This window comes from Vespa mandarinia, chromosome 4 (assembly GCF_050613455.1).
Source record: "Vespa mandarinia isolate Hongniang chromosome 4, ASM5061345v1, whole genome shotgun sequence".
Taxonomy (NCBI): Eukaryota; Metazoa; Arthropoda; class Insecta; order Hymenoptera; family Vespidae; genus Vespa; species Vespa mandarinia.
The window spans coordinates 7,559,071-7,577,546 of record NC_140813.1 but is presented as its reverse complement, the minus strand read 5'-3'; the positions used below and the strand labels follow the sequence as shown (position 1 = coordinate 7,577,546).

The following is an 18,476-nucleotide window of genomic DNA, read 5'->3' as shown; positions in this document are numbered from 1 at the left end:
ATACAATTTCATTTTAACTTGAGCTATCTTAATTCTTTTTAACCTTCCAATTATACTAACTCTGGTTTACTTTTTAACTTAACTATGCCAATTATATTAACTCTGGTTTAAATTTATTATTATTAATTTTTCGCAATAATTATAATTAATTAATAAGTTTATAATTATTAATTTATTAGTATTTTCCCTCTTTTTTATATTTTATTTTCTAGATTCATTTACATATTATTAATATTTTCATATATGTAGGACTTGATCTCTACGTACAATATATATTTCTCTCCCTCTCTCTCTCTCTCTCTCTCTCTCTCTCTCTTTCTAATATCTTTAAGACATTTTAAAAGGAGTCGAATTTTTAAATCACATATTTGAAAAATTTTATTACAGAATTGATATCGTGTTCGTTAAAGTTCATTCGGAACTCATCAGGTACAAAGATATGTCTACCTCTTTTAATAAAGAAACTCTCGTTGAACGAAGTTGTATGTTTCACGTGTTTCGCAGGCAGGAGATACGCTTAATGCGTTAACAGCAAAGCGTTTTATAGGAGTGCAATAACTGTCATGTTTTATGTCGGTCTTCATGAAATACGTTCTTCGATAATAATACATCGTTCATAACACAACAAAGGCATATTTCACAGTGCTCGAAGACGAGACGACGACGAATTTATTATCTTATATGTGCGCCGGCACGCGCGAACATTCGGTAGCAATATATATGTTCCACACACATACACATATATATATATATGTATATATAAGTACTTATATGCACATAAATAGATAAAAACAAATATATATATATATATATATATATATATATATATACATTAAAAAACGCGAAGTTTATTTAAAAATAGGAACACCTGGATAGTCAAAAAAGGACTTCGAAAAGTTTGAGTTGGAAATAACGGTTGGAGCTGGCTCCAACGATTTCATTTATAAATCATCGTATGTAAATGGATCCCTTTTGTACCCAGGGCGGTCCGAATCACGAGCACGCCTTCCTTAGGTTCTCTCAAGGACGAAAAGTAGCGAAGACGAAGAGAAATCGGAGTGGCGAATAGATTGAAAGGAGAACGAAGAAGTCGAAGAATAAGCAAAGAAAAAGGACGAGAACGACGAAGAAAGAAAAAGGTTTTAATTTCGACTCCCTTTGAAGGGACTCTGGTTTCAGTCGTGTACGACGAGCTACGCTGCTAATACGACTCTTGAGAGGGCTATTGTTTATTCTGCCACGCACGCGCGCATCGACGTGTGTACTAACGCGAGGAGATAAAGAGGATGAGGAAGAAGAAGAAGGAGGAGGAGGAGGAGGAGGAGGAGGAGGTAAAGAAGAAGAAGAAGCAGCAAGAGGCGTTTATTCTCGTCAGGCTCGAACGGATCGGGAACGAGCGTACACCGTTTGTAGGTCCGTGTGCCACGGGGCCAGTGGGGCCCCATTCTCTCATGCGCTCGCGCGAGCCCCATGTATTAAGGGAGAGGGAAACTGCGAGGTATGTAAGCATCGTAAGCCTCTGTCGAGGAAAACGCGCGCACATCAACGGTCTCGATTTTATGTCTTTCCTTTTTATCTCCTTTTTGAGTGACATCTTTTTTCATTTTGATCGACGTATCGAAAACGTTTTTGATTAATTTCTTTTACATAATTACGATTATCGCTCTAAATTTATGTTAAACGTTGACTCGATTGTTAATTATTTTTATACTATATTAAATAAAAATTCAAATAGTTATGACTAAATTTTTATTGAATTATTTATTACTGTAATTATACTACAGTATAATACTGTAAAATCGTAGAAATATATTATATTATAATTCCTTTTTTGTATATTTTAGTAATATTTGATTAATGTATGATTAATAATTTATTATATTATAACATTATTCTACCGAAATAATGTTTATTGAAAGTTGTTCTAATTGATATTAAAAATTCAATTGGTCATAGCATGAATGTCGCGTCAACGTACAAATGTTAATATAATTCTGTAAACATTAATTCTTTCGCGTATGAAAATACGTAATTACGGGCAAGAAGGCCGGCACGTTTCCTGCAAAACGACAAAAAAATTGCCTTGGTCTGAACTAGCGGCGGACCACCTTCTGCATCCTCCGACTTTTTCTTGCTCTCTGTTTCTGCCTTTCTCTCTTTCTTTTTCTTTCATCTCGTTCCCTCTCTTAATAATAATTGCACTGCCGAAACCTGTCCGGTTTATATTCCGGCACTACGTCAGGATGAACGTTCGAGAGCGGTATGCTCTTTTCGACGAGTCGTTGCCGCTTGTTACCGTTGCTTCTTGTCCATTGCTGTTCGTTGCGCCTCATTGCTGTCCGTTTGCGCATCGATAATTAACGCATTTTCTTCCTTCGTTCTTAAAGGAGCTCCCGTTCGAGCGAAAGTCGAGCGGGTACTTTTAGACGAAAGTGCTCATACGAAAATACGAACGTAGGTACGAGTATAACGAATACTTTTTTATATTTTTATAACTCTATATTTCTTCTTTTATATTTCTATACCAATACTCTCTCAAAATGAATGAATGAAATGTTCTGAAGAAATGGGATTATTTACAATGTGGATTCACAAGGAATTTCGCTTTGATCCGATTTCCGACTTCAAAAAGGTAGTATTTAAAAAAAATTATGAAATTCAAGAGAAGATTGAGGAATCAATCATAATTCGTCGTATGTTAAAAATTATTTGAATTTGGATAAACGTTAACAAAATAATATATCTTTTTTCCTTTTTTATCATTATAAGACATTAATTTTATTTATTGCCATCTCATAAACGATATTTTAAATTAGCTTTTCAAATGGATAAGGATGGTGGTCCATCGAAAATATGACTTTCAGCAGAGTCAGCAAGACCTATAGTAATCATATGTATTAAAAGGGACGTTGGCCGATCGGTGACAACTGTATCGGGTTAGACAATCTGCGATAAGAATAACTAATTGTTGGTAGGTTCAGATTTAATTGCACCTTCAAAAATGGACATCGTATCGTTATATAACGATCATGACTTTCGCGATCGATCCTATCGGCGATCAAGGATATTTCATCGAAGGTCTGCCCTTTGCAAAATAATACCTCAAAGATATTTTAACACTTTAATTTTAAATTTCTTTCCATTATTATAATACTTGAATGAAATGAAAATTGAGTATGTGGGAATAAGAAATATAATATACCTAAAGAATATTTTCGATATCATTTTTTTCATTTATATATAAATTGATTATATTTAAGTTAATAATAAATATTTTATAATAGCAATAATGAACCTAAAATAAAACAGTAAATAATAGTTTGTTAACGTACATCATAAAATATTTCTAACAAAAATATTTCTAACGGCTTTTCATCTTACAGAATCCATAAAAAAAGGAACCAACGATCATTATGATCGTACCTTGACCACAGAGATACGGGTCAAAGAATAAGATAGGTATCTCTTTTGACCTCTCTCTCTCTCTTTCTGTCTCTCTCTCTCTCTCTCTCTCTCTCTCTCTCTCTCTCTATCTACACACACAAACACAACATCAATATAGAGACATGGAAGAATCGTTTTGCGGTCTGTTGTAAAGCCAAAGGTGGGGCGTGATTTTGACGAAAAGTAGCCCGAGGGCCAAATTCTTGTGAAAGAATAAACTCAGGAGGGTGGTACATGAGGATGTATCCGAAGAAAATCGAGCTTCCATTCAATGAAAGAGGACAACGGATCAGTAATTCCGCGGATTCGAGTCGTTGATCGTCATCAACGTTTTCGGTCTTCTTCATTGGCTAGAATTTCCGTAAAGTGCGTGCTAGGTCGTTCCACCTTCCGGCACCACCACTGTCTCTCGTTCTCCGTGACGGGGGGTGTGAGCGAGAGGGTCGACAAAGAGTCTCTGTCGAAAGAAGAGAACGAAGCAACTGAATGGTGCCAGTCAATGCCGAGGCGTGAGACCCCAGGGTACCCTGGATTGTCCTTCAGAGAAAACCTTACGATGAATGGCTGAAGAATGGGACCCAAACGAGCCAAAGTTAGTCTCAGAGAGGAGCGCGACGATGAAGAAGAGGAAAGGAAAACTGAAGGAGGAAGAGTACCACTGAGGCACTTCTCATTCTTGAAAATCGCACGGTACGAACTCTCTTTCTTTCTTTTTTCCTTTCTCTTCTTCTTTCTTTTTTTCTTTTTCCTTACTTTGTATAGCCTCCTTGAATCGGATACCGCAATAATATTTTTCTAGGAGCCTACGAAAACTCGATACTATCCATTGGATTTTGTCGATCTCGTTTTTCTCGTTACCCTGTCTTAAGGATAACATCCTTGAGACTTTCGAAGCATATTGACGCGTACCAAATAACTCTGAAAGAACTTTGACAAACTAAGGAGCTTCATTTTCTTTTTTTTTCTCTTATATATTCTTTTCTTCTTTCATGTATGACGTAATGCGTCGCCTTTGTCGCGCGTTTCGTTCTTCGAGCTTCTTGTCGTAGATCTCGTTCTTTCGTCGGAGCCGGTGAGTGTAATTAATTATACTCTTGATCGTTATTAACGACGTCTTCTTGATGATAGGGAACGTTATTGCTTCCTTGATTAACTTGGCAGACGCTACATCATTTTTACATACTTTATTGCACCTACATACATTGCTTTTTTTCCACTTCAATTTATCTTCTAAAACTATATTTTAATTCTCATTGATGTCATATATAGCACTTATAAAAGATATAAGTGTCGTTATAAACTAGGTGTTTTTCCGACGCTATTCTTTATAAAATTAATGATTCCTTAGGTCATCAACTCCATCGTTGCTTAACGTCGACTTTTGTGGGAAAAGAACTCGCTCGAGACGAAACAATAGAATCTTTTTCGAAGTTCACCGTAGGGGGCCCGATCGTTGGATCTAACGATGCAACCGGGTAGAGATCGTTACCCCGACACTAATTGCTTTCTAATCGCCGATCCAATCAACGATTGGACGTGAGAAGAGAGTGAGAGAGAGAGAGAGAGAGAGAGAGAGAGAAAGAAAGAAACTTATGGGGGATGTGACTTCGCCAAAAATGATTCTCCCATCTATATTCATTCACTGTTTCGAACGATCCTAATCATCCTTGCTCGAAGTTGATATAAAATGGAGAGAAGATCGTTAAAGAATCATCTTAAACGAAGTCGCACTCGTATCTTTCGGCCCACCTGGCAAACTCCTTCTGGGAGGTCACAAAAAATACGTACATCGAAGTAACTATAAAAAAAGAAAAAAGGAAAAGGGAAGAGTAGGTCGAGACGAAGAACGGTAGACGTCAATGGTAGGACAAAAAGTGGCCTAGAGAGATCAAGGAAAATGATGTATCTCTCTCTCTCTTTTTCTTACGCATGCATCCTGGATCCTTCCTTCCAGAGGAAGATCCCTAAAAAAGATCCCTTTGCTTGTATGCTCGTGCTCGAGCTCCCACGCTCTCTCTTTCTCTCTCTCTCTCTCTCTCTCTCTCTCTCTCTCTCTCTCTCTCTCTCTCTCTCTGTCTCTCGTGGATTTTGTATTTATCGGCAGGAAGTGACTACAAATATTTGCGGAGCCGCTCGTCTCCTACGATCATATTCTCGATCGAGTCCTGTAGACTGGAGCTCGATTGTACGTGCGTGACGTAATCCTTCAACTCCCCTCGACCTCGACTCGATCTACTTGTAAGTTCAAAATATTCCTTTTATCTACGTGTTTTTTTTTTCTTTTCTTTATTTTCTTATAGCTAGGTTTGTTCTACAGAGATACATTCACTTTGATTATTTAATTCTTTTTTTAAGGTTTTCTTTCGAAATTTTTTTTTGTCTTAAAGAGAATATTTAATGATATAATATTTGTTAGATTTATTCCATTGGAAAATATTCTTTGAAAGTTCTAGTAAATATTGTATCGGTGTAGAAAATTCCTTTAAAATTTGATAGGTACCTCGAAAAGAGTAGAAAAGGAAATTCTTGGATTATGAGTTGTATCACGAAAGTAACGTCGGATCAAAGGTAATAAGTAAGCACGTTCCCGGCGAGACGTCCTAATGCGAGCCTAAATATACATGTTGATCCAGGTCGAAGCTCATGAACGCCTTAAGAAGAGCATGTAGATGGATGAAAAGAAGCACGGAAGCCTAATTGGTTGCTAGCATGCAGTAGATTTATAAAGATCTTTATTCGTCGTATTGTATGCACATTATTTTTTGGCTTTTTCTTTCGTTCGATTGATAATACTTTTTATGAATTCGTTGATTTTTATTATTCCTTGTGAAAAAGCCATTAAGATATCAAGAAAAAGACAAAAGATTATTTTTATTGTTCTACTATCATGTTTATTGTTTTTACGATCATAACAATCGCATGATTTTTCCAACTCTATGTATGAATCTAATTTGATAAAATCTGAAAGAAGAGGTAGCGATCTAGAGCGACATTATTTTTATTTTTCTCAATGCGTTATCCAACGATGGATTTTTCTTCTCTCGTTCTTTCCAGTCTCCAGCAGTGCACCCAGTGGAGTTCCACAAGCCCCAAAGGTTCTCTCGATCAAAAGGAGAATTTAACGAGACCAGGTAATTCAACGCGTAAGAGACGGGTTTTCCGCAACAAAGAGAGATGCAGAAAAAGAGAAGAACGATATATAATGCGAATAGTCTCTCTCTCTTCTTTCCTCTTCTCTCTTTTCTCCCACTACGGGCAACGAGATGAAAGGACGAGCCACGGTAATTGAAGTTAAACGAGATACCCATCCATTCATGGACTATGGCGTCATAACAATGAAGCTGGCTCTTCCATGAACGGACGTCTCAGCTGACAGACAATGGCTCTGTCGGAGTTATACTATGTCGAAGTGTTATGCCGTAACACCAAACTTGCACCGGAAACTTTCAGCTTCGTTTACGAAAGGATCTCGTATTCTTCGATTCATAATTCTCCTACGAGATACGACCTTTTCACTGTTGGTTTTTTCAAACATTTTTAAAATTTATTATTTGGGAAAGATTCCTTTGACCATTTATATTGAGCGCGTTTGGAAAATCTTCGATTTTTTTCTAAATTGGAAAGCTCAGAAATGTGGGATCATTATTTTAAATATTACGTTTGATATTTATGTAAAATCGAATGAGAATCTAAAATCATTAAGTATATTAATTGATTATTCATATGAAATATTCATTCTATCCAATAGTTTTCATCGTTTTATCGTATATACTGATTTAATGAATATTCTTTTGGAAATCAGATAAATATATTGTATAAAAAATTTCTGCAGGTATATAGAAATGAAGAGATAAGTCATCGGAATTTGGTCGAACCCAAAATAACACTTTCTTTATCTTTTTTTTATTTTTTTTTTTTTTATTTTTTATTTTAGCAGTACAGTAGTATAAGCGTTCTGAAGTCGTTCGAATAGCTACTCGAGCAGAGATTGAAAGCGAGTACCGGCGCTCGAAGCGATTTCTGCTTGTGTTATACGCATCGTACATATATTATAGTCCTTCTCTCGATGGTCTTAAAGTCCTAAAGGCGTTCGCGGTTCGTTAGGTCGCCGTGTAAGGGCAAGTGTCGTCGATCATTGTGCTTGAGCCGCGAGAATAATTTTGGACGTTCATAAAGAGCCGATGCCCAAAGGAAACATACATTATTCAGGAACAATGAAATCTTAACGGGCATGCCGTAATTATCGTACGACGCACTTGAACGATGCTTCCTGCTACGACTACTACATTCGAATTTTTAGTTTTAATGTACGTACATACTCGAGCGAAGAGTGTTTTAATTGCACAAATTTTTAAGAACCAATATCTTAATTCATAACAGTTCGAATAATAAATATTCATGTTAAAGATTATATTACATAGTAATTTTATTCGATACAATATATCGATTATATCTTTCTATAATTTGAATTGTTCATTATAACATAACTGTTTAATGAATATTTAAAATTATAAATTGAATTTAATATTATTTATGTTGTTTTATTTTTTATTTTTTTTTTATTTAATTTAATTTACTTAAATGTTTTATAATTATTTTATATTTAAGATTGAAATTGTAAAAAAGAAATAATTCTTCTATAAAATTTTAATTCTTTTTAATATATTTCTCACATCTTCGATTCGTATTTATTTAATTAAATGTGAAATGTAATAAATGTATAAAAGTATGTACAAGAAACTTTAACGCTTATCTATTGTTCGAATTCTGCGAATCTTTTACGACTTAGGTTTATTTAGGTCCGTTGAATTTTTACGATCGCATTATATGGAAACTACTTCCCTGAAGAAGTTGGAATTCTATAGTGAAGATCGGGAAAATGATGGGATACTCCAGTTTTAGGGCAGCAGGGACATCCTGCGGGCGGACTCTCCTCGTTCGTTTGCATCATGAAAAAGGATTTAAAACTCGCGTCTGTAAAGATCAGGATCTAAACCCAGCCAATTCTTCTTTCGATTGAGAAACAAAAGTGGTACTTTCTGTCTCTCGGTTGGAGAACAGCGTGACGCATTACGGTGGCCGCGATCGAATTTCTTGAGATGACCGATGGCCGACCGGTTGACATCGGCCCTGACAGTCTAGAGTTCTTCTGGAGATCGACCGCTAGTACGGATAACATCTCCGAGATCAAGACATTCCTTTTTTATTTTTTTCTTCTTTCTATTTTCATCTCTATATATTTCTTTTAAAAACATCTTTATAACGTACCAGAGATATTTCATCTATCGTGTTCCGAGTCAATGTAATCTCGCTTACAGCCAGATCGCGAGATTTCGATTAGAATCAATGTTTCTTAATCTTTCATTCTCGTTATTCGAGCTTATCGATTCGTCCCTCGAAAGTAGAATCGTACGATCGAAGAATTATTAATATCGATTGAGAGAAATGAAACCGTCTCCGGTATAATAATCATTGATTACAATCAAGTAAATGGCGGTTATTTAAAATACGTAATTAATAAACGCAAAATTACTATGCTCCATTCGAACTTTCATAATTATTAATCGAGATCAAGATATTACGAGCGATTGCAAAAATTACTTAAACGATCTCTTCTTATTCTCCTCCATCGATTCTTTGGTAGAAAGTAAGGTAGAAAAAGTTTGGAGTCAATGAAGAGACGAACGATATATCAAACTCGTTCTTCCCGAACGTGGTTAATCGGTACCAAATTCGGTGATGGTGTACGTGGTCGGTTCGCACGAGAAAAAGGGTAAAGTCATCGAATTCGCGTGAAGGTAAGAAAAAAAAAAAAGTGGATGACGGCAGGTAGAATAGGATAATCTTTGAGAAGTTTTAGAAAAGTGAGATACAAACGTCATGAATTCACTGCACGTCGTCGGACATCTGAATGACGAGATCGAACGAGAATCTTCACGGGCGGTCGTTCCGTTTCTCTACTTTGAATCCATTTAAATTCTATTTAGCTAGGAGCAAGCGAATGTAAGTCCTACGGCAAAGATGGACCAGCGAATCAGATGGTTCGAAATAAAAGAGGAAAGAGTAAAGAAGAGGATGTCGAATAGCAGGAAGGAAGAACGCTATGGATAAAGCCAATATTCCAAGTTTCACTACGTGTATCGTGGGTGGTCGCCAAGGGGAATGTTATCCCCAGGGAAGAAGCATCGGGATTCCCCCCGTCTTTCGGAAGAATTCAGCGTGCGACCGCAAAAGATGGGACAGTGAGATACGATGGAAGCTGGACCGATTCCGATCGCAAGTAGCCTTTAGCAATTCGACCGGTCTTTTCTCTGGATACTACCAGAAAGACACTCTTGATTTCGTTTCATTTCTCTTTCTTGCTTGCGTGCAGTTTATTGACGATCCTGACTCTTGTTTCGTGAAGCTCTTTACTCCATAATTAGTTTCCGTAAACCCATAATCGTGCTACTAGTCATTCACTTGATAAGTCCATAATTTTGCTATACATGGAGTTTGAATTTTCCTTTGAGATTGTTTCATTCCTATACATTTTTAAGAAATTACCAATTAATCTTATTCGTACAGGAATGAGTACATTTATATCTATATTGTCATAATGCTCTCGTATATGTTTGATGAATATTCGATATACACGTATCTTTATTATTCAATGTAGATATATGCCTGTTCCTCTTTTCCTAATAGTTAATAAAAAGTATAGAAACATAATAACGTTGGGATAATCTTTAAACGGTTAATTATTTCCAAGGATTACGAACGAAGAAACCACAGGGGACATCCTTTATGCCCGAAGTCTTGTCAAGCTTTTAAAGCCGCTTCGCTTCTTACCAACATACTTACATCTCTTTCTAACGGAACAACGTGTCCACGTCGAGGTGGACTCCGGTCTACTCAAAGAACTTGCCACTAATTATTCGACCGGATGCAAAAGAGAATGCTTCCAACGAGTGACGAATTGACTCGTCTTGGTCGTTTACAAAGTTACTTTGCCAGGAACATTTTCCGAATTTGAAATAATGTTAATTAATTAATCGCTCTCTTCTTTTTTGTTTTTTTTTTCGAGTACTCAAACATGAAGATTTTGTTTATGATCCATATTTTGGCAATTTGAGTTAATCCTATATAACTGTAATTGTATCTCGTTCAATGCATTCGAGATAAAAATAAATGGACAAGTTACCTGTTAAATGCGAAACGCCATAAATCAATAGGCAGTCACGTTCGGTGAAATTGGCTACATTGCCCATAACCGAAGGACGATTAATAACAGCGTCGATGAAAGCAAAAGACATCGATGCATATGAATCGTACTTCTATATCTTAAAATGAAAGTCGAATTCGAAAGAGTATCGGGTTATACTGATAATGACGTACATTTTCGGGAATAACTTTTATATCGTTGGTAATAAATTTGTCAATGTTTTCTCTTTGATCCGATCGACTTCGATTATTATCGTTACAGTTTTTTTCAATATTACAATTCAAAAACATAAAAATATCATTACCATATGATAGATATTCTTTCATAATAAGATTCATCTTTAATTTATTTGTTAATTTTCTTAATGAATGTCAAAATACGATATTAAGCAATGATGATCGTTTCTAACTTCCATGAGGTTAATAGTAGTGAAAGAAGATGTTTAATACATTAAAGAGTAGCATTGATTATGACAGCAACGATGAAAATCTTCGCTTGGTAATTAACGAACCTCGTAAAAATAAAAAGAAGAAGGTTTGGAGCACAGAGGAAGAGTTTATATAGCAATTAACACCGAGTGTCCGTCCTCCAGATCGCAAAGCAGGTTTTAATATCCTTATTTATTGTCTGTTTTTTCACAAAATTATCAACCTTCCGTGATAGAAAAAGAGATTTAATGTAAAGGTATTAGTAGAATGTCAGAAAACATCAAATCACATTAGAATTTGTTTCTTAAAATTAAGAAATTAAAAAAAATTTGCAATTTCGTTTCTTATCGTATTGCGGTATCATTTGATCGTTCGTTTGAAATTAGATTTCTTTGAAAACTGATTCGTGACATGACCAACGAAAAAAAAAAAAATAATAATGTAATATCCGAAATTTTTCTTAAGGCGATTGGAAGAAATAATTCAACACCTATATAACGACCTACGAATTTAAATCCGATTTGACCGACGTTGTCTCAAGAAGAGAGCAACGGAGCATACAACGAGATATACACCGAGGGTCGTTACTTGTCTTTGCCAAAAGCTTTTACCGGTTAGACGGATCTGCATTCATATACTTAATGCACCCTCGAAGAGCTCGCCCTGTTAACTCGTTGCACCGGTAAGACAGGTCCACGATTCGATCGTTCATTGGTTCTCTCTTTTAATGCGTCATTCTCGTTCCTCGAATTTCTCTCTGTTTTACGATATCGTAAAGTTTTTATTCGGAATATTATTATGAAAATTTTTTTAATATATGTATTTTTAATATAATATAACAGATACACGCATACAGACAATTTTATTCACTGGACAAATTTCTTGAGATAATAAGATGTTTTTCAGGTGAACGTGCAGAAATAATTTTCTTGTGAAAATTTTCTCGATCTGATTGATTACAATGCAGAATATCATATGATTTGTACCGAAAAAGATGAAAGGAAAGGATTCCAGGAAAAAATGGTCTTTCTAATTAGATAGTTTCCAAACTTTCGACGAAGAGTTCGTATCTGTGAACTTGAAAAGCACCCTTATACGCCCCTGAGACATCATTCCACCGCGAGAGAATCGTGTAACGATATGGTGCTGTAGGGCGGAGCATCCCACCATTATCCCTGTCAATGTCCTTGTGGTTTTTGAGTAAATAACCAGCTGAAATCACAGTAATCTCTCTGTCGAACGTCGCTTCGGTTGTGGCTCCTTCATTTCGGAAACCGCAAGCAAAGTGTCTCGGATAAAATCATGGCATGTTAACTTTGCTACTTTAAGTTGCGTCAATAATCGTTCAAAAATAACAATATACTAATAGCTAGCATTGCCCGAGGAGAAAATTTAAACTAGACTAGCAACTCGTGATCTCTTCAGGATTATATATTATTTCAATTGACTATTTTCTCTCTCTCTCTCTCTCTCTCTCTCTCTCACTCTCTTTCTCTCATGATTTTCTTTAAATTACTATACGTTTTAACAAAGACCATTCCTATTATTTGGAGTTTACTTTTCCATTTATTTCTTAATAATTTTCTATTCCATATATTTTAAAATCATAAAAGATTTATTAGTAAATCAGTTTTCCTTTCATTTTTCCTTAAAACTATTTGAGTACTTAATCATTCGAAATTTTCCTGATCGTTAGAATTTATAAAAGCCAAAAATTGGGATAGCTAAATATTCGTTAGAAAATATCTTCAGAAAAAATCATAAATATTCGTTAAGATATTCGTACAATTTACTTGACGATAAAATACGATAAAATACGAATTTTTTTTTTCTTTTTATTTATTATATTTCATAGGATATATATTTCTATCTAGTGAATCGTATTACCACCATTCGAAATTTTTAGTAGAAAACAATGTCGGAGAAAGTAATCACTTTTGAATGCAACGAGTTACAACGTACTATTTTAGGTACCTGACACCTTTCAGTTATATGTATAATATGATATTTCATGTTATATTCAAGTTATATACTATGCAAACATTCTTGGTTTAAAGCATACTATGTCATTTGTTTATACTTTGCGATATACTTCACTTAAAGAACATTAGTATTGAAATATTTATTATTTATAGATTCTTGATGATATATGAAATCGTTAATAAAATTTGTAAATAATAATATTTCAATTCTAAACTTTACTTTTTTATTTGTTAGGTTTGTATGTAGATAGTCAATTATCAATACTATTATACTATTATACTGATAAAGGAAGGAAAGGTGGATAAGGAAAAAAGATAAAAATAAAAATATAAATTCTGCATAACATCGTGTAATATATTTAACGAATTATCTGTCGATAATTATTTACAAAGCATTAATCTTGCGAAAATTTGTCGTACGATTTGTTTTTATAAAATTTGAAAATAAATTCAATTCGGTCAGATTTATTTTGTTGTTTCTTAAAAATTTGCTTTTGATACTGATACTTTTGATGACGTTAATATTTTGTAAAACTTCGTTTCTTTTTTAAATGAAAAGAAAATTATTAAACAATCGCACAAGTGTTTATAAATAATTATAAGGCGTTTTAAGGCACTCTGGAATGCCGTATCCATTCGAGAATACTCATTGATCGGCCGACAGCTCAATGTCGGTGATAGTTCTTATTGATTCGATTCAATAGGTTCACTCTTCAATAATCTTAAACGATGGGATTTAAGAGCGCTACACGATAACAATGGCAACATTAAAATGTCTGAAAATAATTTTTCAACGTTCTCCAATATACATCTCAATAATATTGATCTTTGCTTCTCATTCATTCACACACACACTTTCTCATGTATACTCTCATCTAGAATAACATAAAATATTGTCTCGTCATTTTATATATAATTATACAATCTTTTAAAGATTATCTTGTGCTAATTATGTAAATAATTAAAAATGAAATAGTTCCACGCTGATTTAAGCGAAACACGCGCGCGAGACTTTAAGTAAACTAATATCAGATATATACAATTATAAAGTAGAGAGGTATGACTAGATCACAGTTATTGAAACAGCCGCCGTTTGTCATCTTCTGTATTGTACATTGCGATTCTACTGCCTGATAAAATCTTCCGAATGATTATGCATTCCTGTTTTTTTCTGTAACAAAAAGAATAAAAATTTCATTAGTATCGAATGATCTTAAATGAAATTATAGAAATTTTTTAAAATCATTTTTGTTGTTGTTCGATTTATTGTAAAATAATACGATAATGTTACAACGAAGAAAAAAAATCAGCTGAGTTCGTTTTTATCGAAATATATTATTTCGATGTCTACCTTAAGAAAATTGCGGAAAGGTACAAAACAGAATTTTGAAGGTAGAAGGTTTATTGAAGAAAAAAGATGCCACAGGTATACGGATAGAAGAAGTAAGGGGATGATTTCAGGTAAGAGCAGTTTTACTGAAAGAAGGGTCTCGGGAAGAAGAGAAAGAATCGAAGAGAGAGAGGAAAAGAGTATGATAGGGAGAAAGAAGCCCAGAGAAAAGAGAGAGGGAACGAGGAAAATAGGGAGACATAGAGATAGAGAGGAAGTGAGCGTGAGGGAGAAGAGGAGGAAAGAAATGGAAAAGAATGGCGTACCGGTCTAAAAACCGACAAAAGGGGAGGGCTGGTATATCCAGGAAGATGCATTCAAGTTAAACGCAGCGCGCGAGACAAAATCGTCCCTAGATAAAGAGAGGTGGTACGAGAAAAAGAAAATCTGAAATGGGGGATCCGAAAGGCTAGAAGAAGCGACGACAGAGCAGAGAGAGGATTCGAATAGAGAACGCTTAAAGAATGTTATGCGATTCGAGGGGATTTAAAGGAAAAGTTACGTCCATCAAGATTAGAGTCGAATTCGAGTATGAAAAAAAGTCTTATATATATATATATACATATATATATATTTTTTTTTTTCGAAACAAATACGTTACGCAGCAATAGAAATTATTGGATGAAAACTGTATCCTTTGAAAATGAAAGTTTTGTAAGGAGAATTTGATAGTAAAATAATAAAATTTTTAACTAAAATTTATCATTACGTAGCGTTTTTTCTTTTTTATTTTTTTATCCAGAACTCAATTCAAAACACGTAGGGATAATTAATTTTTCTACGTGACTGATCAATTTGAACGCTCGTAATCGTTGAGATAACTTTGACTTCTTCGGTGGGAAAAAAGAGAGTGAGAAAAAGAAAAATAGAAAAAGAAAAAAGTAGGAAGATTGAAAGCGTTGAAGGAGGTAGCATGAGGAGGTTGATGTAGAACGAATCGTGCTCGGGAACGGTAGCGCGTGGACAAAAGGTGAGGAAGGAGGGAAAACGTACGGCAGAATAAGGACGCGACTCTGGTGTGCACGAACGCACACACACACACACATATATATATATATATATATTTATACGATAGCGCGCTAAACTCATACGCACGGTAACACATACAGAGAAAGAAGTAGTAACACAAAAGCGTCTCTCCTCTACTGTATACGCGGTGCTCCTTTGAATGGAGTCTGTGATTTGAATGGTCCAAGTTTCAGCGAGGGGTCGCGGGCGACCATTGTGAGAGGGCAAGGTCACAAATCTACTCGGAAATTTCTTTGAGATTCTTCTTTAAGCGCGAATATTCTCCCCTGACGAAGAAAATTTATGGTCGCAACGTAAAAACGAGCGAGGGAGGGAGTTATCTTAAAAATGAGGGAGAGAGGTTTGAGAGAACCGATGGTCTTTCGTAACGGTAGAACCATTATGATCGATGAAGACCCGAAGATGATCTGTTATATACATATCTATTAATTATCTATGTATGTTTGATAAAATGGTCTGATGTTAAATTGTATCATATGATAAATCGATATTTTGATATAAACTTTTCGATATATTGAAAAAAAATATAGAGAGAAAATTTAATATCGAGTAGTATTAAACTTGGCTAGGAATTCGTAATAGATAGTATGTAAAATCTTATGTTAGTATGTCGAGCAATGAAAGAAGATATAGAGTAATAAAGAATAATCGCGTCACGACACCAACCTCGAGGACTATACGGAAGTATCATCGGGAAATCGTTTGTTGTCTCATTAACTCTGCTGCCAACAGAAGATGACATCAAGAAGATCTTCGTCCTCGGGCCTCATCGGCTCGTTGTAATCGTAATCGTCGGGGTGAGAAGCATAAAGATTACCCGAGGACGTTCCATAACCTTGACTACCGGCTGATGATGTTTCCGAGACGAAACTCGGCGTGGGTGAACTCGAAGCTTCTGAACAGGGTGCTGGTACAAAAGTTGGGCTGGGATTTTGTCTAATATGTTGATGTCTGTGAAGATCTGAGGTATGATGAGGGCTAGTGTGATGTCGCACGTCGTTACCACATAGTCTGAGTTCGGATGCACGATGATTGGAGTCAGTACCGAGTCCACCGGTAGGACTACACGCGGCAGGTGACGTTGATGAGGTGGTTGATGACGCGGATACAGTCGAAGAAGAAATGTCCGAACCGTTGTCATGTTCCTCTAAGAGACGTTGTAGACTTCTGATGTATTCTACTGCCATCCTAAGTGTCTCAACTTTGGATAACTTCTTGCTACCCGCTCTAGAACCACCATGAGTCCCAGTCGTGTTTCCACCCAATGCTTGAGCAACACTCTGAGGTATATGCTGTCTTAAAGTAGCAAATCCATTATTCACCTGTTTTACGCGATTCCTTTCGCGCGCATTTCGTCTCGCCACCGAAGCCGGCTGATGAGGAACAGCTCCATAAGGTCCTGTTGTTTGTCCGTACATTTTTGACCGTTTACAAGCGTGCTGCTGTAAGCCCTTTATGTCGTTATTTGGCATACTGCTAGTTGAGACAATTACATTGCCACGATGGTTTTGCACAGAGCCTGCGGTAGATACATGAAGACCATGGTGATGATGATGCTGCTGCTGCACGCTCAGCATGATGGGCAGTACGTTCGGGTTCTCTTGCTTCAGTCCCACTAAGGTCATATCACTGATCCGATACCCCCACCGCTAGAGTAGGAGTTCTCGCGCGTGCCCGCCGACCTTGAAGAACGAGCTCTTCTTTACGTGTATCCAAGTACTGCCGTAAGAGAGCCACGACTACCTACAGTCTAACCCTCTTCTTATCTATCTGCCTCTCTCTTTTTCTATTTCTTGTTTTCCTCTGCTCGTCTATCTTCTTTCTCTCTTTCTCCCTTTCTCTCTCTCTCTCTCTCTCTACCTCTCTCTCTCTCTCTCTCTTTCTCTCTTTCTAGCTCTCTCTTTTTCTCTCTCTTTTTCTCTCCCTTTTTCTCTCTCTCTTTCTCTCTCTCTCTTTCTCTATCTCTATCGTTATCTTTGTTTACTTAGTATCCTTACACCTTATCAAAATTCAACTGACAAGAGTATATCGATATACGAGCTATAAACAGACTCTGTTCACGTTAGAAATGTTAACGTGGAATAAGAAACCACACCCTCGATGCTCACAGTACGGTCCTGGCTCCCGAAATGCTTTGCCAGGGAGGGTTCGGGGTCTTATATAGGCAGGACGGGCACGCGCCGCATCCCCTCCACCAACTCCCATACTCGATCTCGGGCCCTAAACCCCTCGTCTTCCCCCTACCTCACCCTACTAGCCCGCACTGCCTCATACCCCATGTATCCCCCACCACACTGGCCCCAAAGGCCCTACGAGACGGCCGAGATTCTCATCTCTTCTCGAATTATCGGTACGATCGTGGACACTCTCCTCTATAATCGTGGGTTTACCACCAATTTTACTATCTCTTTAGTCGACATTCAAGCTGTGATAAGGCCTTTACCTTTTTTGCTATTTATCGTTAGGAAAGTTTGATCAATGTTTTTTATTTCTTATGTTATTAAGTTCTATATATTTATTAATTTATTTATGCTAATAATAGAAGTGAATTGGATTTGAATAATACCAATTATGAATATTTTGCAATAATAGTAAAAGCTTGTATTATTAATATAATTAAGTGTATTAATAGCGATTTTTGATAATAAAAAAAATTGTAGGGTAACATCAATTATCCAATTCTATCCATTTCATTCATAAATTTAAAGATTCATGTAATGCCAATGAATTAATCCAGTCATCAAATAAACATTTTTGTTTTCCAATTGCTTCATCAAGAGTAAAAGATGTCAATTGCATACATATATCATTGTCATTCGATTAAAAAGGCCCAATAATTGAAATAAAATAACCTTTTACCCCGAACAGAGCTGCTAATGCAGAGTGCGCAAAATCGTGTGAGAAACACTGACGACGTACGTACGAAGGGGCCAACATCCCCACTGGCGGCTGGTCTGTGTCTCGAGGATCGAAATTTGAACAGTTACCGGGAGAAAGAA

The 18,476-nt window shown here is 36.0% G+C and overlaps 1 protein-coding gene across 1 annotated transcript; it reads right to left on the bottom strand.

Annotated features, from left to right (window-relative positions):
• Positions 1–13,806: 13,806 nt before the first annotated feature.
• On the bottom strand, positions 13,807–17,165 carry LOC118442916 (achaete-scute complex protein T3). The gene is made up of 2 exons (XM_035869167.2): positions 16,144–17,165; positions 13,807–14,229 (listed from the first exon to the last, which is right to left on the bottom strand). The coding sequence occupies exon 1, from the start codon at positions 17,100–17,102 to the stop codon at positions 16,191–16,193; it is 912 nt and encodes a 303-aa protein (XP_035725060.1). The 5' UTR covers positions 17,103–17,165; the 3' UTR covers positions 13,807–14,229; positions 16,144–16,190.
• Positions 17,166–18,476: the final 1,311 nt, after the last annotated feature.

What these genes read in the sequence shown, in the direction of transcription:
- LOC118442916 (XM_035869167.2), bottom strand. Translation starts at nt 17,102, where the DNA reads ATGACCTTAGTGGGACTGAAGCAAGAGAACCCGAACGTACTGCCCATC.